The sequence below is a fragment of the Palaemon carinicauda genome, chromosome 14 (assembly GCF_036898095.1).
Source record: "Palaemon carinicauda isolate YSFRI2023 chromosome 14, ASM3689809v2, whole genome shotgun sequence".
NCBI classification, from domain to species: domain Eukaryota; kingdom Metazoa; phylum Arthropoda; class Malacostraca; order Decapoda; family Palaemonidae; genus Palaemon; species Palaemon carinicauda.
The window spans coordinates 21,665,169-21,688,468 of NC_090738.1; the positions used below are offsets into that span (position 1 = coordinate 21,665,169).

Consider the following 23,300-nt stretch of genomic DNA (forward strand, 5'->3'; position numbering starts at 1 on the left):
TCTTGCAGCTCACACCTCAGGAACCTCAACTCGTTCCTCAGGAACTTGCTACTGTGCATCCGCTCACCTTACAGCAAGCGCAACCTTTGAGGCAAGCCTCTCATGCCAGGACTCAGCCTCCTCCACCCATGCGCCTACCTTCTGCTACTGCTTTTGACCAGCCTTTGCAACCTGAGCCTCAGGTGTTCCCTCAACAGAGACTTGAGGAGGAAACCGCAAGCGTTTTTGCTCCAGCCCGTGCTGATTCTGCTGTTCAACATACCTTACCTCTCACTTCGCTACACTCTGGTGATGAGGTTTCTGATGATGAGGCTGCACACCTGGACCCCTCATCAGACGTGGATGAATCCAAGTCTTCTCCGCCTCCTATTGACTTTCGCAAGGTCTTGGCTCTTTTTAGAGAGGTATACCCAGACCATTTTGTCTCTGCTACCCCCCGCTCTCCGCCATCTGAGTTTTCGCTGGGCATGCAGCCAGCCAAGTCATCTTATACCAAGCTCGTCTTTGCGAGGTCCTCTAAGAGAGCGTTAAGAATTTTAGGGGAGTGGTTGCAGTCTAAGCAACAACTAGGAAAGACTTCCTTTATGTTTCCTCCGACTAAGCTCACTTCCAAAGCGGGCGTTTGGTATGCCACAGGAGAGGAACCAGGCTTGGGAGTACCTGCCTCTGCCCAGGCCGACTTCTCAAGCTTGGTAGACTCTCCTCGCAGAACAGCAATGAGGCGCTCTAAGGTTTGCTGGACCTTCTCCGATCTTGATCACTTCCTAAAGGGTGTCTTTAGAGCATTTGAGATGTTCAATTTCCTAGACTGGTGCCTGGGGGCCCTTAGCAAGAAGACCTCCCCTGCGGACAAGGACTCAGCCATGCTCTTAATGTCCTGCATGGATAAGGCTATTAGGGACGGATCTGGCGAGCTTGCTTCGATGTTTGTGTCAGGAGTACTTAAGAAAAGGGAGCAGCTTTGTTCATTCCTTTCCTCCAGCATCACACCTTGTCAAAGGTCCCAACTCCTTTTCGCTCCGCTCTCTAAGTTCCTGTTTCCCGAAGAGCTTGTTAAGGACTTGTCTGCGGCCCTGATACAAAAGGACACCCATGATCTTGTGGCTTCATCGGCTCGTAAGACTAAGGTTGCTACCTCAGTCCCCAGGACTTATCGCACCCCAGTGGCTGATACTCCTGCTACGAGGTTCATTCCGCCCTTTCGTGGTAGAGCCCCCAGCCGTGGAAGCTCCCGTCCAGACTCTTCCAGGAGCAAGTCTAGGAAGGGTTCCAAGGCTTCTAAAGGCAAAAACTGACTCTCCTCCTCTCCAGACAGCAGTAGGCGCCAGACTCAAGATCTTCTGGCAAGCCTGGGAAAAGAGAGGTGCAGACGCACAGTCTGTCAGTTGGCTGAGGGAGGGTTACAGGATACCATTCTGCCGCAAACCCCCTCTGACCACATCTCCCATCAACCTCTCTCCCAACTACAAAGAACAGGACAAGAGGCTAGCGTTGCACCAGGAGGTGTCGCTTCTGTTACAGAAGAAGGCAGTGGTTATAGTCCGGGATCATCAATCCCCGGGCTTCTACAACCGTCTCTTTCTGGTGGCCAAAAAGACAGGAGGTTGGAGACCGGTGCTGGACGTCAGCGCGCTCAATGCTTATGTCACCAAGCAGACGTTCACGATGGAGACGACGAAGTCGGTCCTAGCAGCGGTCAGGCAGGAGGACTGGATGGTCTCGTTGGACCTGAAAGATGCTTACTTTCACGTTCCTATTCATCCAGACTCCCAACCTTTCCTGAGATTCGTTTTTGGAAAGGTTGTCTACCAATTCCAAGCCCTGTGTTTTGGCCTAAGCACAGCTTCTATGGTGTTTACGCATCTGATGAGGAATATAGCAAAATTCCTCCACTTATCGGACATCAGAGCCTCCCTTTACTTAGACGACTGGCTGTTGAGAGCCTCCACGAGTCGTCGCTGTCTGGAGAGTCTCAAATGGACTTTAGACTTGACCAAAGAACTGGGTCTGTTAGTCAATCTAGAAAAGTCCCAACTCATTCCCTCCCAATCCATTGTGTACCTGGGAATGGAGATTCGGAGTCAGGATTTTCGGGCTTTTCCATCGGCCCCAAGGATAAGCCAAGCCCTAGATTGCATCCTGAGCATGCTGAAGAGGAACAGTTGCTCGGTGAGACAGTGGATGAGTCTCACAGGGACCCTTTCATCGTTGGCCCTGTTCGTCGAGCTAGGGAGACTCCACCTCCGCCCTCTTCAATTCCATCTTGCAGCTCATTGGGACAATGGTTTGACTCTCGAAGCAGTCTCTATCCCTGTCACCGAAGAGATGAAGACCACTCTCTTGTGGTGGAAGACCAATCTCCTTCTCAGGGAGGGCCTATCGTTGGCGATTCAGACCCCCAATCTTCATCTCTTCTCGGATGCATCGGACTCGGGCTGGGGCGCGACCTTGAACGGACGGGAGTGCTCGGGAACGTGGAACGAGGAACAGGAAACGCTCCACATCAACTGCAAGGAGCTACTAGCAGTTCATTTAGCCCTATTGAACTTCAAGTCCCTCCTGCTAGGCAAGGTGGTGGAGGTGAACTCCGACAACACCACAGCCTTGGCTTACATCTCCAAGCAAGGAGGGACCCATTCGAGGAGCCTATACGAGATAGCAAGGGACCTCCTCATTTGGTCAAGAGGTCTAAACATCACCCTAGTTACGAGGTTCATTCAGGGCAACATGAACGTCTCAGCAGATCGCCTAAGCAGAAGGGATCAGGTCATCCCCACGGAATGGACCCTCCACAAGAGCGTGTGCAACAGACTTTGGACCTTGTGGGGTCAGCCGACAATAGATCTGTTTGCCACCTCCATGACCAAGAGACTTCCTTTGTACTGTTCCCCAGTTCCAGACCCAGCAGCAGTTCATGTGGATGCTTTTCTGCTGAACTGGTCCCATCTCGACCTTTACGCATTCCCACCGTTCAAGATCATAAACAAAGTCCTTCAGAAGTTCATCTCGCACGAAGGGACACGGCTGACGCTGGTTGCTCCCCTTTGGCCTGCAAGAGAATGGTTCACAGAGGTACTACAATGGCTGGTCGACGTCCCCAGGACTCTCCCTCTAAGAGTGGACCTTCTACGTCAACCTCACGTAGACAGGTTGCACCCAAACCTCCACGCTCTTCGGCTGACTGCCTTCAGACTGTCGAAAGATTCGCTAGAGCTAGAGGCTTTTCGAAGGAGGCAGCCAGTGCGATTGCCAGAGCAAGAAGGGTATCCACTCGTAGAGTCTACCAATCCAAGTGGGAAGTCTTCCGGAGCTGGTGTAGAGCCAATGCTGTTTCCTCCACCAATACCTCTGTGACCCAAATAGCTGACTTCCTATTACATCTTAGGAATGAGAGATCCCTTTCAGCTCCTACGATTAAAGGGTACAGGAGTATGTTGGCTTCAGTTCTCCGCCACAGAGGTTTGGACCTTTCTTCCAACAAGGACCTTCAAGACATCCTTAAGTCTTTTGAGACTACTAAAGAACGTCGTCTTCCCACTCCAGGCTGGAATCTAGACGTAGTCTTAAGGTTCCTTATGTCACCTAGGTTCGAACCTCTCCAGTCAGCTTCCTTCAAGGACCTTACCCTCAAGACTCTTTTTCTCGTCTGCCTTGCAACAGCTAAGAGAGTCAGTGAGGTTCATGCCTTCAGCAAGAACATCGGGTTCACATCCGAATCTGCAACATGTTCTTTACAGCTTGGATTCTTAGCTAAGAATGAACTTCCTTCACGTCCTTGGCCTAGATCGTTTGAGATACCTAGCCTCTCCAACATGGTAGGTAACGAGCTAGAAAGAGTTCTTTGCCCTGTCAGAGCTCTGAAATTTTATCTTAATAGGTCAAAACCTATTCGAGGACAATCAGAAGCCTTATGGTGTGCAATCAAGAACCCTTCGAGGCCCATGTCCAAGAATGGGGTTTCGTATTATATAAGGCTTCTGATTAGAGAAGCCCATTCTCACTTAAAGGAGGAAGACCTTGCTTTGCTGAAGGTAAGGACCCACGAAGTGAGAGCCGTAGCTACTTCGATGGCCTTTAATAAAAACCGTTCTCTGCAGACCATAATGGATGCAACCTATTGGAGGAGCAAGTCAGTGTTTGCATCATTTTATCTTAAAGATGTCCAGTCTCTTTACGAGAACTGCTACACCCTGGGACCATTCGTAGCAGCGAGTGCAGTAGTAGGTGAGGGCTCAGCCACTACATTCCCTTAATCCCATAACCTTTTTTAACCTTTCTCTTGAATGCTTTTATTGTTGTTTTTATGGTTGTTACGGTAGGCTAAGAAGCCTTCCGCATCCTTTTGATTTGGCGGGTGGTCAATTCATTCTTGAGAAGCGCCTGGGTTAGAGGTTGTGTAGAGGTCCTTTAGTAGGGGTTGCAGCCCTATATACTTTAGCACCTTTGAGTTGATTCAGCCTCCTAAGAGGAACGCTGCGCTCAGTAAGGAAGACGAACTTAAAAAAAGGCAGAGTAACGGTTCAAGTCGACTTCCTTACCAGGTACTTATTATTTCATTGTTATTTTGAGATAACTGATTATATGAAATACGGGATACTTAGCTATCCTTTAATCTTGTACACTGGTTTTCACCCACCCCCCTGGGTGTGAATCAGCTACATGATTATCGGGTAAGTTTAATATTGAAAAATGTTATTTTTATTAGTAAAATAAATTTTTGAATATACCTACCCGATAATCATGATTTAATTGACCCTCCCTTCCTCCCCATAGAGAACCAGTGGACCGAGGAAAAATTGAGGAGGTGTCAACAAGAAGTACTGTAGTACCTGGCCACAGGTGGCGCTGGTGAGTACACCCCCTTCTAGTATTGTGATAGCTGGCGTATCCCTCCCGTAGAATTCTGTCGGGCAACGGAGTTGACAGCTACATGATTATCGGGTAAGTATATTCAAAAATTTATTTTACTAATAAAAATAACATATTACAAGAGAGGAAGTGAGGAGAGCACTAGATGAAACGAGATTAGGAAAAGCACGTGGTATGGATGATGTGAGAGTCGAGATGTTGAAGGAAGGGGGTGTGACTGTACTTGAATGGTTGGTGAGATTGTTTAATGTGTTTTGTGTCGTCAACAGTACCAGTAGATTGGGTTTGTGCATGTATTGTACCACTATATAAGGGTAAGGGAGATGTGCATGAGTGTTGTAATTCCAGGGGTATTAGTTTGTTAAGTTTGGTTGGAAAAGTGTATGGTAGAGTACCGATTGATAGCATTAAGGATAAAACAGAGAATACAATCTTAGAAGTACAGGGTGGTTTTAGAAGAGGTAGGGGATGTATGAACCAGATTTTTATAGTTAGGCAGATATGTGAGAAATATTTAGCAAAAGGTAAGGATGGATCTGGAGAAAGTGTATGATAGAGTTGATAGGAAGCTATGTGGAATGTGATGAGGTTGTATAGAATTGGTGGAAGGGTGTTGCAAGTAGTGAAAAGTTTCTGCAAAGGTAATAAAGCGTGTGTTAGGATAGGAAATAAAGTGAGCGATTGGTTTCCAGTGAGAGTGGGGCTGAGACAGGGATGTGTGATGTCGCCGTGGATGTTTAACTTTTATGTTGATGGAGTGGTGAGAGAGGTGAAGGCTCGAGTGCTTGGATGAGGATTGAAACTGGTAGATGAGAATGATCATGAATGGGAGGTAAATCAGTTGTTGTTTGCTGATGATACTGAACTGGTTGCAGACGTGGAAGAGAAGCTTGGCCGATTAGTGACAGAATTTGGAAGGTTATGTGAGAGAAGGAAGTCGGGAGTTAATGTGGGTAAGAGTAAGATTATGAGATGTACGAGAAGGGAAGGTGTTGCGAGGTTGAATGTCATGTTGAATGGAGAGTTACTTGAGGAGGTGAATCAGTTTAAGTACTTGGGGTCTGTTGTTGCAGCAAATGGTGGATTGGAAACAGATGCACCTCAGAGATTGAATGAAGGATGCAAAGTGATAGGGGCAGTGAAGAAAGTGGTAAAGAATAGAGTATTGGGCATGAATGTAAAGGGAGTTCTGTATGAGAAAGTGATCGTACCAACTGTGATGTATGGATCGGAGTTGTGGGGAATGAAAGTGTCGGAAAGACAGCAATTGAATGTGTTTGAGATGAAGTGTCTAAGGAGTTTGGCTGGTGTATCTCGAATAGTTAGGGTTAGGAATGAAGTAGTGAGGGTGAAAACGGGTGTTAGAAATGAGTTAGCAGCTAGAGTGGATATGAATGTGGTAAGATGGTTTGGCCATGTTGAGAGAATGGAAAATGGCTGTCTGCTAAAGAAGGTGACGAATGCAAGAGTTGATGGGAGAAGTACAAGAGGAAGGCCAAGGTTTGGGTGGATGGATGGAGTGAAGGAAGCTCTGGGTGATAAGAGGATAGATGTGAGAGGCAAGAGAGCGTGCTAGAAATAGGAATGAATGGCGAGCGATTGTGACGCAGTTCCGGTAGGCCCTGCTGCTTCCTCCAGTCGCCTTGGATGACCACGGAGGTAGCAGCAGTAGGGGATTTAGCATTATGAAGCTTCATCTGTGGTGGATAATGTGGGAGGGTGGGCTGTGGCACCCTAGCAGTACCAGCCAAACTCGGTTGAGTCCCTTGTCAGGCTGGGAGGAACATAGAGAGGAAAGGTCCCCTTTTTTCATTTGTTTGATGTTGGCTACCCCCCAAAATGGGGGGAAGTGCCTTGGTATATGTATGTATGATTATTTACTGAGAATGAGAAAGTTTTCCTCAAAATACCAAAAGTATATGTTTATGCACATGACTTGTACATTGTTTGATTTTTTGTTTTCTCTATGAACAAAGAACCAATCATGTATTTGCACATGGTTAGTTCTTTGTGAATGATAGATACTTAGTATGATTACTCTTTTGTTCCCATGTGTATACAAACCTTTTGTCCCATAAAATATTGAATTGTTTGTAAAGGAGCTGAAATGCATATTGAAATTATTAATGAGATAGTTAATGACAGGTGATGAGCTTGAGCAAGCAGCCCCGCCCACTCTCCTGTCAACAACTCTTCTCGGTTATATTTTTGTGTCGTATCCAAGGCTGTTTAATCTTTTTCTCATACTTCCTAGTTTCTGTTGTTGATATCGGCTTCATGTTAATAACGGCACTAAGCCTAGATGAGTGTAGTTTGGACGCTTCCTTGGTTTTTAGTTAAACTGGCTATAGATCCACTCACTTCAATTTGGGATGCCAGAAAACCTCAAATCAATCAGTCAATCACTACAGTTTAAGGACATGATTGTTAGCAATTATCCCCTTTTACTAAGTATAGATGATGGGCTCCTGTTAAGAATGAACATATTTTTAGAGAAATGAGAAGGTTAAGTCTTCTCTGGCATCCTTCTGGCAATGGCCATGATAATGCCAGAGAGACTGTTCAGAACTTAGTGTTCCTCATCGTGTTTGCCATTTGCTGAAGCTTCTTGGTATTTGCCACTGACTTGGTCCTGGGCAGTATGCTGAGTTTTGATCATGCCTGGTCTAAGGGGAATCTTGTTGGTCTAATATGGCCACAAGCTGAATGGTATTCTGATATGCTGCCTGTTTTGCGCAGATTGCAGACTTACTCCTTGATTTTCAAAAATCTTTTACCAGTCATGTCTATTGCTCAGCCTTGAGACATGTCTTCCCAAATGGAGAGCATAACCTCCCCTCCTTGTGGGAGTGGTTTCTGCTTCAAGCAGTCTTGCCCACCCCATGTCCTGGTTTCTGGTTCAAGCAGTCTTGCCCACCTCATGTCCTCAAGACCCTGGAGTGGGACGTGACCTGTGTCCTCAAGTCTTTTATGCATGGCCTGATTGAGCTTTTGAAAATGTCATCAAACAGTGTTCTAAGTCTCAAGACTATTTTTTTTATCATTATCTTTTGTGGGTGAGTTTGCAAGTTGCACAGATCCTTATTTATCCCTGGAGGTTGGAAAAGGGTCTCTTCGTTTGGTTCCCAAATTCTATACCAAACTCAGAACCTGGTGACATAGGAACACAGGTTTGAAACCATCTCAATCCTCTCACTTCATAAACTGCCAGATTACAATTAAGAGGAGATACTTTTGTGTCCTGTGAAGGCTCTGTGGTGCTATCTGAAGATGAGTTTATATCTCTGGCTTGACTCTCAGTGAACCTTTCTTAACACTGGAAAAAAGCAAGAAAGAGATGTTGAGAATAGAAGCTTTTTGGCTTCGTGAGTCAACCAAGAGCATATGCTTTAACCTTTGAGTGGGTTGATGTGCTTGCTCAAACTAGAACTCATGAAGTCACGAGTATTGATTCCGCTTTAGACAGAAGAATCTTGTAGTCAGATAGATGATGAAGAAGAAACAACCTTCACAGCCTTTTATTCTACAAAGTATACCCACTAGTCATTTGACTCTTTTTTTTTCTTGGCCCTATGGTGGTAGCTCTTGTAGTTATGTAGCCAGCCCAGTTCCTTACAGGACAGGAAGCCTCTTGTCTTTAGTAACATATTTGATGTAAATCTGGATGAAAGGAGGAATGACTGACTTCTCAGCTTCTCTCTTTCCCTTCATATTTTATGAAGCCGTTATAATGTTATACGCTGGAGCTGATATTGATGCTGGTAAGCTATACTAATTAGCACCATTCTTTTTTACTGGATCTTTAGGTAGTTTTTCCCTTTTTTCCCTTTACGAGGGGAAGAATATTGGAATGATTACCTTACCATTAGTCATTTTGTACCGTATTATTGTGGAAGAGAAAGATTCCTCCATTGACCGAGCAATAGGTATATAACCAAGTACTGACCAGGCCCTATCACCCTACTCATCCATATGATGAGCTAATAAGAGGTTGCTAGAGTTATCTCCCTCGCTTCTGTGAGGGTTCAGGAAGACTGGCATATTCTAGGGAAGAAAAAGAACCAACCTGTTTGGTTCTAGAGTCACTTCCTACTCACCAATAAGTGAGTCTCCCTATTATAAAGGATGAAAGATGTGTATGGTATACGCATAGAAACAAATAACAAATTAGAAATGTAATTTGTATTTATCCTTGTTAATGTAAACCTGAGACCTATTAAAGTTAAACATCCCACCTCAACCACCCCTCTCAGTCACGAGCCAGAGAGTGGGCGGGGCTACTCAGCCATGTCACCATTTGTTAACTACCTCGTTGATAATTTCAATGGCCATTCCAGCCTTATTTTAAAAGACCTAGCTTTGTTTAGATAGGAGAAATACATATTACTTTCAAAATTTTTGTAGATTAGTTTTTTTTTATCACAAGATCACAGTGTGTGTTCAGAAAGTTGTGATCCCAGTGTATGTTCAGAAAGTTATTTTGCTGTCAAATGTGTTTACGCTTACTTCAATTTCATATAGTGACTTTTGCAGATTCTACCCTCTTATCATTTTTGAAAAATAACATGTGGGTGAAAACAATGTTTGTTATAAGTGGTTTTACATGTTTTCAGACTATGGCGTTCCAAGCAAGAGAGGCCGCTCTCCAAAACGACTTGAAAGCAAAATCTGAATTAGCAGCAAGTTTGAAAGAAGAAATGCGCAACCTCAAAGACGAAGTTGATATAATGAAAAAGAAGCTTCAGGTATGTTTTTTGTGAATACTATTGCAGCTCGAGTTGTAAAGCAATGAAAAGGGCAAACTTAGTAAAGATTTTTTATTCTGAAAGGACTGAATTGTATGGGTAACGATAGTAATAAAGGTATAGCCTCCTCTCTCTTATCTGCATTGATGGAGCCAAAGGGGAGAGGAAATGTAAATAATAGCAATTTTCCTACCTTTAGCTCATGATACTTTACTTTAGACAGTAACTATAAATTGTAATTTACTTAGCTTACCCTAAGCACACATAAGTTTATGAAGCAATAGAAATAAACAATAAAAGAAGTTAAGTATATTTCATTTACATTGAATTGTTTGGTATCTGTGGGAAGTATTTTCAAATCACACAGTTAACCTACATAAGTGATTATACTGTACAGCATTCAATTCTGCATATACTGTAGTGGAATACGTGGGTGGGCATTGATTATTATTGATAGTCGGCCCTCATTTGAGGATGTTCTCTTTGATTTGTTTCTTTTCGTAATGGTGTGTACCCTTTTTCTCTGAAGTGGAAGCATTTAATAGCATAGTGCAGGTGAAGAAAAGAGCATATATAAAGTAAAACTGTCCCATATTTTACAATTGAGATTTTATTATCTGAATGCAAATCACAATCACCATTGAGATTTGCAGATCTCATATTTTGCAATACTCTTTGGGGTGATAGAGTATGACCCCAAATGTCATGTGCTGAATTTTTTTAATCAAAATAACAAGGATATGGAATTTTTTTCCTCCCCTCTCCTCATTGCAAAATGCTCTAAAATGAGATATCTAATCAGTTTTGATTTGATGCCCGATATTACTTTTTATAGTAATAATACAAGGAAAGGTTACTTTAACAAAAACTGTACAGTACCTTATTTGATGAGCAGTATTAGTTTTATTCTGTTGATCTTACGAATCTTCACTTTGAGTTTAATTTTTTCATTTTATTGCTTAATTATATAAAATGTTGCAGGGGAAGGATTTTGAATGAATAGAAGGCACCAGCATTTTCCTGATCTTAGCTAAAGGCAATTGCTTGATGAAAGGGATTACCTAAAGTTTTGAAGAAATATTTCCTTTTGGGTGTTTCAAGTTATTTTGGTATACCTTTAAAATGTGAATTATCAAAATTGCTATGTTCAGTACTCATTTTTTTACTTTTGTGTTCAGGATAAGGATGAAACGATGTCGCAGTTGCAAAGTCAGATGGAGGACAAGGATGTTTTGATGAGTGGGAACTCACAACAGGCAGAAGAACTGAAGGCCAAGTGTGCAAACTACATGGAAAATATTCAGGCTTTGGAATCCCAGGTAAAAAGAGACATTCTACTTTGCTTTATTTATTTGTCTACTCTATGCAATCACCCCTTAGCACCACCACATTCTTCTTTATTAGTTTGGATTGTAGAATGGTCTTGATATAAAGATTTGTAATACTATAACTCTGCCGTAGACTAAAAACAATAATATTAGATATATTTTATGAATAGTATAATGGAACTAGAATATTTCTTGAAAAGTTATAATCAAATAAATCATGAAAGACCTACTTAATGAGTGTAGAAGTATGTTAGTGTTTGAAATCATTTATGTTCATTCAGGAAACAGTCAAATGATGTTAAAAAAGTAACTAGTATTGTAGTGTAAGAATTTGCAAGAAGAATGAAAAGAAGCATTTTTGTCAATATTTTTTCATACTTTATTCAGAGGTTTACCCCTGTAAGTAGATAATTTTTAGTTGATTTTGCCTTTAAAAGCTTTGTGCACATTCAAAAGAGAAGAAGAGAGAGGCCATAGTTTTTGTAGTAATCAGGTGTATTTTTATATGTACAGTATGTTAAAATATCTCCTCTTAGGAGTGGAACTATTCGTGATGATGTTTTTTCTTTGAGATGTGTTTTTTACTCTGAATGTCAGGCTTATTTACTAGGACTTTTTCTAAATGTTATATTTTGTTTTGGAGAGAACAAATCGGTTATGGGAAATTGTCTGATGTCAGCATAAGAAGTACTCAAATCTATGGGGCAGGATTGTGTAATTGCAGTTTTTGCTCATTTTATCAGTTAATCCCTTTCAGAAAAGCACGTAGATCAAGAAAGTAATCTTTCAAGGGATAGCTGTATTGGTCTATATTAGATTATTTACCAGCTGCTAATAATACAAATTTTGTGGCAAGTATAGGTTCATTATCTTTTTTATTTCAGGTTTCAGAATTAAGTGCCAATCATACCACTACACAAAGCAATTTGGAATCAACAAAGGAAGAACTTTCTATGCTACAGAAAAAGCTTAGTGATCTTGATGCTGAGAAAAATAGTCTGACTCGGGAATTAAGTGAAAAGGTAAGGATTCTATATGTGAATGTTAATATTGTTGATAGATCCACAGAATCAACATGTTGGTCAAAGGTTTTTTTTATCAAATGATCTATCTTTGTGAGCTAAGGATAGGAGGTTTTGGGGAGCATATAGGTGTAACGGCTGAGTCATCAGCAGCCATTGGCTAATCCTCCCTGGTCTTAGCTTGGATAGAGAGGGGCTTGGGTGCTGATCATATGTATATATGGTCAGTCTCTAGAGCATTGTCCTGGTTGCTAGGCCAATGTCACTATCCCTTGCCTCTGCCATTCATGAGCAGCCTTTAAACCTGCAGAATGTTGTTGAAGCATCAACTAGTTTTGTTTTCCATTTGGATGCTCAATTCTGTGTCAATAATGGAACACTCCGTCTTTCTTGTCTCCCTTATAAACTAAACATACTGTACATTATGTTCTTGCTACTGAACCAAAATTTCTGTATTTAATTATTATGATTTACTTTTGATAGATTTTAGGCCCACAAATAACTAGTTTTAAATATTTAACTTAGCCGGTGAATATATAATAGCTGCTACTCAGCGGCTCGACAGAAAACACACTAAAAAACTCGCGAGCGATCGCTATGAAGGTTGCGGGTGTGACCACCAGCGCCAACTATCGGCCAGATACCACTCTTGCATGTAAACAAACCCTTCAATTCTTCTCTGTCGACCTTGACAACAAGACGTATCATTACTCGCTGTAGAACCTGGAGTTTTCTCAACATATTTGGTGAAGTACTTCATTTTGGTTTGAGCTTTCGCAGTGCAGGTGTTTTATCTTCAACTTAAATCTTGAACTCGTTTTTGGATAGATTTAATTTTTGATGACTTTGGATTGTTTTTTGGACTTTCCTTGACTTTTAAATGGCCGACCCTTCCCTTAGTACGGAAGTGTGTTTTGGCTTTTAGCAATTATCTTATCACGTTATAAATTAATTATAGATTTTCTTCTATATATTTTATATCTCACCCGCCTTTATTAGGCCTCTTCGATTAGCTTTCCATTTATAATAAACATCAAGATAAATTTTAATGATTTGTTTTTATGCGACCTTTCCTGAGAGTAGGCGGTCCTAACTTGGAAACCGAAGTTAAACAACGTTGAGCCCTTTCAATCGTAAATAACTTTTACAGAGCTAATGATTTAAAACTTATTAAATGAATATTTTTTAGTAGATATTTTATGAAAGATTTTCTTTGAATAGTCTTCGTACTGTTTCAAAGATGGACTAACGTTTAGTTTATTTATGCTACGCAGTTTGCGCTCTATCGTTACGATAGAGAGAGAGAGTATCACGGTTTCACTTTGCAGAAGGAGTAAATCGATTCTGACGTTTTGTTCATTCTTCTTTCAAAGCTTAAATGTTTTAAATTCTATTTTAAAGGAACTTTTTAATTGAAAAACCTTTCAGTTTTTTCCTTTGGTCAAATAACCTGTTTTTTGACGAAACGTAATTGGGCTCTTCTCTTCGGTGCGAAATCAAGAGAGAGAGAGAGAGAGAGATAGAGACGGAGGGAGAGAGAGGAGTGAGAACGTTCCGATCTTTATCTCGTCCCAAGCGAGTAACGTTGTTCTCGAGTTACTCTCGTCCCTAGTCTCTGTACGGGGAGAAAGGATAAAACGTTTTTAGTTTTTATTCTCGTTCCAAGGCACTGTTCGGTGAGAGATTGTAAACGTAGTTTTGAATGAACTAGTGTTTAGTCTCTTCCCCAGCCACTGATCTTTTTATCTTAAAATATGTTTACTGTTTTTTTGCTGGTATTAATGTGCTTACATTATACGACTGATTTCGCAATTATAACCTTTTGATGAGGGTAGAATTGCGTGCTTCAGGTAGAAATCAGTTTTATTCATACCTAATGTGAATTGTTAAAAAATTCGATTTCAGTGAAATAAGTGCAAAACAGAAAATCGTAGTGATAAAGTGATATTGCGCAAAGTGTTATCAGTGTTGCGACCGAGGGTTCGTCTGTTCGTGCCTGTCGTTCGCCTAGTCCGGGACCTCTTGCAAGCTCCCAAGCCCAGGGGAGAAGTAATGTCGTACGACTTATGGGTTCGAGAGGCCTTGATCAGCGAACAGACGTTCCCTCTATGGTATCAGGTGTATCTCACCAAGATCACCCCTACCATAAGGCGAGAGAGACGATTTTCTCCTCGTCATCCGAAGGCTTTTCGCATAAGAAACCGTGGAACAAGGTTTCGAGGCCCTTTAAGCGAAAGTCAGTCCTTTCAGGACAGGTCCAGCGTCCTGGTTTTAACTATTAGGACAGCTCTGACCCTATACAGTCATCGGAAGACTGCTCGCCGCCTAACAAAAGCGTAACACAGACTCCGAGAGTCTTTTTGTAGGCAAGGTTTTGCAGTCACAGATGTTACCCTCGTCTCTTACCGCAATCATTCCCGTTGATCCTAAATGGGTTGTACGGCAAGACATGCAGAATAAGCTTGCCTCCCTTATGGAAGACTATTCTGCCGATAAGTCCGTTGAACCTAGCCGTTTATCTCATCGAGATCCTGGCCTTCAGCCACCCAAACGTTCCTTTGTGCGTCCTGTTGACGTTGGCGTAGCCAAGTCACGTCAGTCAGGTTGTTTAGAACCACACTCGATGCGGTCTCGTGTGGTTTTTCAGCCGCATTTGGACGTTAGGCCACTTGCTGATGCTCCTGTTGACGTTCAGGACGTTCGCCAACAATCGGAGTTGACTTGTTTTGACGCTGAGCATCAACCTCCGCATTCTAGAGTTGTTTTGACTGCTCAGACTAGGCGGTCAAAGCAGTCTCGAGTGGACGCTGTGCGTCCTCACGCACCTGTTGTTGTTGACAGTTCACAGACTGTCAAGCAGTTACATGACGTTGCATCCTGGTCCGCTACTAATGCACCAGTGTGTGTGGACTCTGCTTGTAAAGCATTGCCTCCACGGTAGGTCTCTCCCTTGCTTGAGACTCGGCTATTGTCGGACAAGGTTCCTTCAGATGAGGAAGTTGCTGTTCCCCCTCCTACTGATATTCCCTTGAGGACTCTGTCAGACGGAGAGGAGCCTAAAGCTGCTTAGCCCTCTATGGACTTTAAATAAATCATACTGATTTTTAAGGATCTTTGTCCGGATCTTTTTGTAACTGCTGCTCCTCGTTCGCCTAAACGTCAGAGTTTACACTAGGCCTAGCTACTTCGAAGCCGTTGTTTTATAAGCTAGTGCTCTCTCGCTCTTCTAAGAGAGCTTTACGTTTGCTAGGCGACTGGTTTATCACCAGGAGGAGTTTGGGGGAGACAGCCTTTGCTTTCCCTACTTTTAAGCTGGCTTATAGAGCGAGAGTCTGATATGACACGAGAGAAGTTCTCGGCTTGGGAGTTCCTGCCTCTGCCCAGATAGACTTCTCAAACCTCATAGACTCTCCCTGGCGCCTGGCCATGAGACGCTCCAAGATTTTATGGTCGACTTCAGAGCTATTTTCGAGCGTTTGAAGTTTTGCTGTACAATTATGTCATGCATAAGCAAGGCTTTCAGGGATGGCTCCTATGATCTGACAGTCACGTTTTCTGCAGGAACAAGTCCCTCAGGGATGGCTCCAATGATCTGGCAGACATGTTCACTGCAGGAGTACGTAAGAGGCAAGTGCGCTCAATGTGTTCATTGTCAAGACAAACTTCACGATGAAGTCTACCAGGCTGTCTTGACAGCATTTTTGGAAGGCTACTGGATGGTCTCTCTCGACATTCAGGAGGCATACTTCCACATTCCTATACACCCGGATTCCCAACCGTTTCTGAGGTTTGTTTACAGGAATGTGGGGTACCAGTTTCGAGCCCTGTGCTTTGGCCTCAGTCCTGCTCCTCTCGGGTTTACGAGGCTCATGAGGAATGTGGCAAAATCCCTCCATCTATCGGGGATCCGAGCCTCCCTGTACTTGGAAGACTGGCTTCTCAGAGCATCGTCCAGTCTTCGCTGTCTGCAGGATCTACATTGGACGTTGAGTCTGGCCAGGGAGTTGGGACTTTTGGTCAACCTAAAAGTCCCAACTGATCCCATCCCAGATTATTCTTTATTTGGGGATGGAGATTCGCAGTCCAGTTTTTTTCGAGCTTTTCCGTCTGCCACCAAATAGAACAAGCCCTGCTCGAAGTCCAACTAATGCTGAAAAGAAAACGTTTGTTCAGTCAGGAGTTGGAACAGTCTCGTAGGGACTCTCTCATCCCTGGAGCAGTTTGTCTCACTAGGGAGACTACACCTTCTGCCTCTCCGGTTCCATCTAGCCTCTCACTGGAACTAGGACAAGACGTTAGAGACGGTATCATCCCAGTCTCCGAACCAGTAAAGGCATGCCTGAAATGGTGGGACGGCAATATCAGTCTGAGAGAGGGACTATCCCTAGCATTCAAGAACCCAAACCACGTGTTGTTCTCAGACGCGTCGGATTTGGGTTGGGGTGCGACCCGGGATGGTCGGGAATGCTCGGGTCTGTGGACCTCAAGTCAGAAGAGCATGCACATCAACGGCAAGGAGCTATTAGCAGTCCACTTGGCCTTGATGATATTCGAAAGCTTCTTCGAAACTAAGTGGTAGAGGTCAACTCAGACAACACCACAACTTTGGCGTACATCTCCAAGCAAGGAGGCACACACTCCTTTACGCTGCTCGAGATCGCAAGGGACCTTCTCTTATGGTCAAGAAATCGAGGCATCTCCGTGTTGACGAGATTCATCCAGGGGGACTTGAACGTCTTGGCAGACTGTCTCAGTCGGAGGGGTCAGGTGATACACACGGAATGGACCCTCCACAAGGACGTGGGCAAGAGTCTTTGGGCTACTTGGGGTCAACCCACCATAGACCTCTTTGCCTCCTCGTTGACCAAAAGGTTACCAATCTATTGCTCTCCAGTCCTAGATACAGAAGCAATCCACATAAACGCGTTTCTACTGGATTGGTCTCTTCTGGATTTATATGCATTCCCACCATTCAAGATAGTCAACAAGGTACTGCAGAAGTTCGCCTCTCACGAAGGGACAAGGTTGACGTTGGTTGCTACCCTCTGGCCCGCGAGAGAGTGGTTCACCGAGGTACTTCAATGGCTGGTAGACTTTCCAAGAAGTCTTCCTCTAAGGGTAGATCTGTTACATCAGCCCCACGTAAAGAATGTCCATCAAAGCCTCCCCGCTCTTCGTCTGACTTCCTTCAGACTATCGAAAGACTCTCAAGAACTCGAGGCTTTTCGAAGGAGGCAGCCAGTGCGATTGCAAGAGCGAGGAGAGCTTCTACCATTAGAGTATACCAGTCGAAGTGGGAAGTCTTTCGAGACTGGTGCAAGTCAGCATCTGTGTCCTCGTCCAGTACCTCTGTAGCCCAAATCGCAGATTTTCTTTTACATCTGAGAAAGGTTCGCTCCCTTTCAGCTCCCACGATTAAGGGCTACAGGAGCATGTTGGCTTCGGTCTTTCGACATAGAGGCTTAGATCTTTCCAACAATAAAGATCTCCAATATCTCCTTATGTCTTTCGAGACCTCTAAGGAACGTCGTTTGGCAACTCCTGGATGGAACTTAGACGTGGTCATAAGGTTCCTCATGTCAGACAGGTTTGAGCCATTACATTCAGCCTCCCTGAAGGATCTCACCCTCAAGACACTTTTCCTAGTGTGCTTGGCTTCGGCTAAAAGGGTCAGTGAACCTCATGCCTTCAGTAAGAACATCGGTTTTTTTCTACAGAAAAAGCCACTTGTTCACTTCAACTTGGTTTCCTGGCCAAAAAATGAACTGCCTTCTCGTCCTTGGCCTAAATCTTTTGATATTCCTTGCTTATCAGAGATCGTAGGCAACGAACTGGAAAGAGTATTATGTCCTGTTAGAGCTCTTAAGTTCTATTTAGCTCGTACTAAGTCATTACGAGGTAAATCTGAGGCATTATGGTGCTCAGTTGAGAAACCATCATTGCCTATGTCAAAGAATGCTTTGTCATATTTTATCAGATTTTTTAATACGAGAAGCTCATTCTCACTTGAATGAGAAAGACCGATGGTTGCTTAAGGTTAAGACGCACGAAGTTAGAACTATAACAACCTCCGTGGCCTTCAAGCAAAATAAATCTCTGCAAAGTATTATGGACGCGACTTTTTGGAGAAGCAAGTCAGTGTTCGCGTCATTTTACTTAAAAGATGTCCAGACTCTTTACGAGGACTGCTACACACTGGGTCCATTCGTTGCAGCGAGTGCAGTAGTGGGTGAGGGTTCTACCACTACATTACCCTAATTCCAATATCCTTTTTAATCTGTCTCTTGAAATTTTTTTTGGGATGTACAGAAGGCTAAGAAGCCTTTCGCATCCTTGTTGATTTGGCGGGTGGTCAAAGTCATTTCTTGAGAGCGCCCAGATTAGGGGTTTGATGAGGTCCTGTTAGTATGGGTTGCAACCCTTTATACTTCAGCTCCTGGGAGTCTTTCAGCATCCTAAGAGGATCGCTGGGCTTCGTGAGGAAGACAGACTTACAAGGCAGAGTAATCGTCTAAGTCAACTTCCTTACCAGGTACCTATATATTTTGGTTTTGTTATATTGATAACTGTCAAAAACTCTTAGCTTATACGCTGTAAACTTAATTAACTCTGGTCTCTACCCACCGCCTTGGGTGTGAATCAGCTATTATATATTCACCGGCTAAGTTGAATATTTAAAAATGATATTTTAATTATAAAATAAATTTTTGAATATACTTACCCGGTGAATATATAAATTAAAGGCCCTCCCTTCCTCCCCAATAGAGACGCAGCGGGACGAGAAGAATTGAAGGGTTTGTTTACATGCCAGTGTGGTATCTGGCCGATAGTTGGCGCTGGTGGTCACACCCGCAACCTTCATAGCGATCGCTCGCGAGTTTTTGAGTGTGTTTTCTGTCGAGCCGCTGAGTAGCAGCTATTATATATTCACCGGGTAAGTATATTCAAAAATTTATTTTATAATTAAAACATCATTTTTAACAAAAAATAATTAAAATACGAAAAAGTAGAAAACATAGCTGATCTCAGATACCAATATATAAAGAGGAGTCCGCAGTATCATTTTATGATATATTTATGAATGTGCAATGTACTGAGGGAGCGAAAGGTGAACTGTGATATTATCCTTCTCCCTTTACTTTCCCACATTCATTTGTCCATGCAAGAAGCCCTTATCAGTCAAATTCAAGCATGTGCCTTTGAGTGATTACCCTTGCACCTTATTGGTTGTGATTCCAAATGTAAGTTGCACAGGAAATGGTAATCGTTTGAATGAAAATGTTAAGTCTGTTGGAATGAGTGGAATTTTTGGAATTAGATCATGTTTACTGTACCCTCAAATGACCCAGTTAAAATGATGGCTCAGATGATATAAGCTCGTAAAGCTTTTACTATTAGTCTAAATCCATTACACATCTTCAGTGGGTCAAAATTGCATAGCAACATAATAGAACGTAATTTTCAGCACTAATTTGTGGGGGAAATGTCAAATAATGATAGTGTTGAAAGTTGAAAATAGCACAGTTGACCTATAAAGGGCAGCCAGAGTGACATGTAGGCCTAAATTTCATGTTACTACTCTTCACTGTTTGGGAGTTCTTGTGACAACAGACAGACATGTATTTTATTCTTTATAGTATAGATGACAATAATAATGGTACAGCTCTGAAATACTTCAGGTGTTTTTAAAGTTTTGTGTTTTGTGTTTACTGTATTGTTGAAGATGTAGCATTTTGTGCAAAGTATGTAAACTGCCTAGTAACTGAAGGTATCATCCAGTAGAGCAGAGTAGCCTAAACTGCCTGTAGTAGTGTCCATATGTCCAATCCCTTTAACATTCAATTTCACAGACCATAATGATATGGACGTAAAAAGTAGTATGCATGTATATCACTACAGGAGACAGAAGGATCTTCCTTGTGTTTAGTACAGTATATTATTTGAAGTACCGGTATATTTTTTATAAAGAATTCTTTAGCTCTTGTACATAGAAGGCAGTATCCCTTAACAGCTAGAGAATTTTGTTTGCAGAAATAGGTTTTTCTCCATCATTTACCTGAATAGTATTATTTACATTTAAATTGGAATCTCTGTATTTTCTGATTACTTTTGATATATGTATTCATGTACAGGTACACCATCAATAGTTCGACACCTTTGGTTCCAGAGCCTTGCCGGATTAGTGATTTTGCTTGACTATGGGAGGTTATTTAGTGACACCTCTAACTTGCTAATAATACATGTCATTATACATTTAACTCACTAACTATACATATCCTGCATCTCTTAACAGTATTGCACTGTTAGAAACTTATATTGTGCAGTATCAAATGTAAAATAAACAATTGCATTAAATATAGCATAATGAAAAATTAAAGCTCTGGATATATACAGAAAGTGCATTTGTTCTTACACATCATACAAGCCATTGACCATCAATATAAGTAGGATTTCAGTGAAGCTAGAACCGCCGTTAAACTTTTAACAAGGTAAACAATGGATGTCTTTCACATGGGAGGTAGGCCCCGCTCACTCAGTAAGTAGAGCAAACCTCGCTTTGACTTCAGCCGCAGCCCTGTACACATGTACTTTTCTGCATCTTTAATTGGTCTTATTAAACTTTTTATTTTGTCTTTTCTGTGTTTGTGATCTTGTGTTTTGGATGACTATCTCAAGAGTAGACATGTGGCTTTGCCTTGGTAAGGCTGGTCATAGCAGTGGCCAGTATATGAGAAAACAGGCAGTAGATCTTCATCAACTCTCTAATTTTTGTTGGAGACGTGTCTGCTCACAAGCATCCCCTTGTGAGGAGTGCAGGGCATGGCTTCCCTTGTAGTGGGTAGAGTTTGCGAAAAAAAGAAGTCTAAGAGGGATTCATCATTATCTGCCTTGCCCTCCCGAAGTGCTTTGAAGGAGTCAAGAGTATTGCCTTAACCCAGCAAAGGTATTGCCTCCCCCCCCAGCCTCTCTCTCAAAGTACTAATGTTGCTATACTCCCTGTTAATGACCTTGCAATGATCTGTATTTAGATAAGTTGTGGCCTTCCACAGTCATTGACATTGCTAGATCCAGAGAGAGGCTTCTGGAAGTGCTTACTGCCACTAGAACTAAGGAGTCTCCTGTTGCTGCACCCTCCTCTTCAACTGCCTTTCTACAGAGGAGCAACATATTGTAGTGCCCTTCAACAAGTCCATGCCTGGTGCTGAGTTGCCTGCTTCATCTCCTACTGCAAAGATGTCGGTGTAGTGCGAAGTTAGAGTGTAGGGGTTTGCAGACTGTAGCCTGATGTCGGCAATAGTCTGGAAATCCTTGACATTGGTAAAGAGTGACAAGCAGGAAGAAAAGCACATGTGCTTGCCTTCCCCTGTCACCTCTCCAGTTCCTGTGCCTTCTCCATTGATTGCTGACCCTTCAGATAATAAGTAAAAGCAAGATATTTATAAAGGTGGGTTTCATCCTTTTGTTTTCCCTATGCATATTAACCGTCCCAAGGCAATAACTTCTCTTAGATATTATTCTTATTTTCTATCTTATTTCATTTAGTAATGTATAGCAATCCTCTATTACCACCCCAAAGAAGAAAAGGTCACCAAAACTTAGGATGACCAATTGTATTGAGTCTTAGGACACTGATCATATCGATACCTCTGCATGGTAGTGAGGAAGGAGTAGCACTGTACCGAACCCTGACTCGGTCTGGGAATTGCTTTCGGTAAGAGATACTGATGCTTAGTCTCATGTAAGATTAAGCATTATCACTATTGTTTAAGACTTGAACATCTCCCCTCGTCCCTCTCCTGCCTTGGGACTCTTCTGAGACGCATTAGTGACAACACTTCAATCTTCGAAAGCTGTCCGGAAAAAATCTGCAACAGGCGAAAATAAAACTTCTGATTGTTCTTCTCGCTCAGCTGAGTGACAAAACCCTTCTTCACACAAATGTGAAAGGAAGGTAGATTGTTGTTCTCACACTTAACAGGCAACCTTTGTTTACCTTGTTGAAAATTTAACAACTGTTCCAGCTTTGCTGATGTCATACTCTTATTAAGGGTCTCGAATTTGTTTAGGTAGTATAAATACAAATAACTTTAAAAATTTGGGATTTTTTAACATGTCATGTCTTTAATTGTGTGTGCTACAGAAATGTAATTAGTGTGTTGCCTCTTTTCTTGGCCGAGTAAAATTATACATGCACATTCTTGCTTTTGCAGTGTTAAAGTATTTATGATCAAGTAGCTTTACATTAATATAAAAAGAACGGTATTGCTTTAAATGAAACTATCATTAACTAGTCAAAGGGTTAGGCAAAAGTAGTTTTTCTTTATTATCTTTTTCTATTTTGCTGCGCAACATAGACTTAAAAGGAAAAATGTCATTTAAAACATCATTTATTAGATTGGTATTGCTTTAAATGAAACTATCATTAACTAGTCAAAGGGTTAGGCAAAAGTAGTTTTTCTTTTTTTATCTTTTTCTATTTTGCTGCGCAACATAGACTTAAAAGGAAAAATGTCATTTAAAACATCATTTATTAGATTTCAAAGAGTAGGAAAATTCAAATTCTTCTAATTTTCTCTTGGTTAACTTGTCAGTACAGTGCCTCTTTATGTTGAATCTTGGCATATTGACTAACTTTGTTATAGCTTCTCATAAATTTTACTATTATATAATATTTAAAAGCATGGTACTACAGTTTATCTCTAAATTATGAATGAACTTTATAGTTTTTTTTTAAGAAATAGTTTTATAACAACCAAAGTAAATCGATAATAAGTAAAAGAAAGATATTTATAAAGGTGGGTTTCATCCTTTTGTTTTCCCTATGCATATTAACCATCCCAAGGCAATAACTTCTCTTAGATATTACTGTATTCTTATTTTCTATCTTATTTCATTTAGTAATGTATAGCAATCCTCTATTATGTTCAGTACTTTATATTTTTCTTCAACATAACATTTAACCAACTGGCTAGAAATAATGCACACATTGACAGTATGAAGAACACAAACACCTCGTACAGCAGTAACTTCAATGGCAACTATGCAGAGCAAAGATGTAAGCAATTATTTCCTTGTATAGTAGTTACAATTCTAAACCATAAAGTTCTAAGTAGACAAATAAATCTTTAAATTGAACTTAACTAATGTTATTTCTGTAAGAAAAATGGAGCTTGGGTAAATTTCCTCTCAAAGAACCTGGAAATTTGATGCTATATTAAACATAAGTTTATATTAATAAACTATTGTTATGATAATTCAGACAAAAGAATCTGTTGTTTTAGTAATTCAGTCACATTGTTTTTAACCCTTTTACCCCCAAAGGAAGTACTGGTACA

The 23,300-nt window shown here is 41.7% G+C and overlaps 1 protein-coding gene across 2 annotated transcripts in view; it reads left to right on the plus strand.

The window, feature by feature from the left end:
- The window catches only part of LOC137653473 (early endosome antigen 1-like), a 157,218-nt gene that overhangs the window by 87,590 nt on the left and 46,328 nt on the right, over nt 1-23,300 (plus strand). For both annotated transcript variants that reach the window (XM_068386901.1, XM_068386902.1), the window contains 3 exons: nt 9,483-9,614; nt 10,793-10,933; nt 11,827-11,964. In XM_068386901.1, coding sequence (XP_068243002.1) covers nt 9,483-9,614; nt 10,793-10,933; nt 11,827-11,964 — 411 coding nt within the window. The remainder of the gene's footprint in view (nt 1-9,482; nt 9,615-10,792; nt 10,934-11,826; nt 11,965-23,300) is intronic.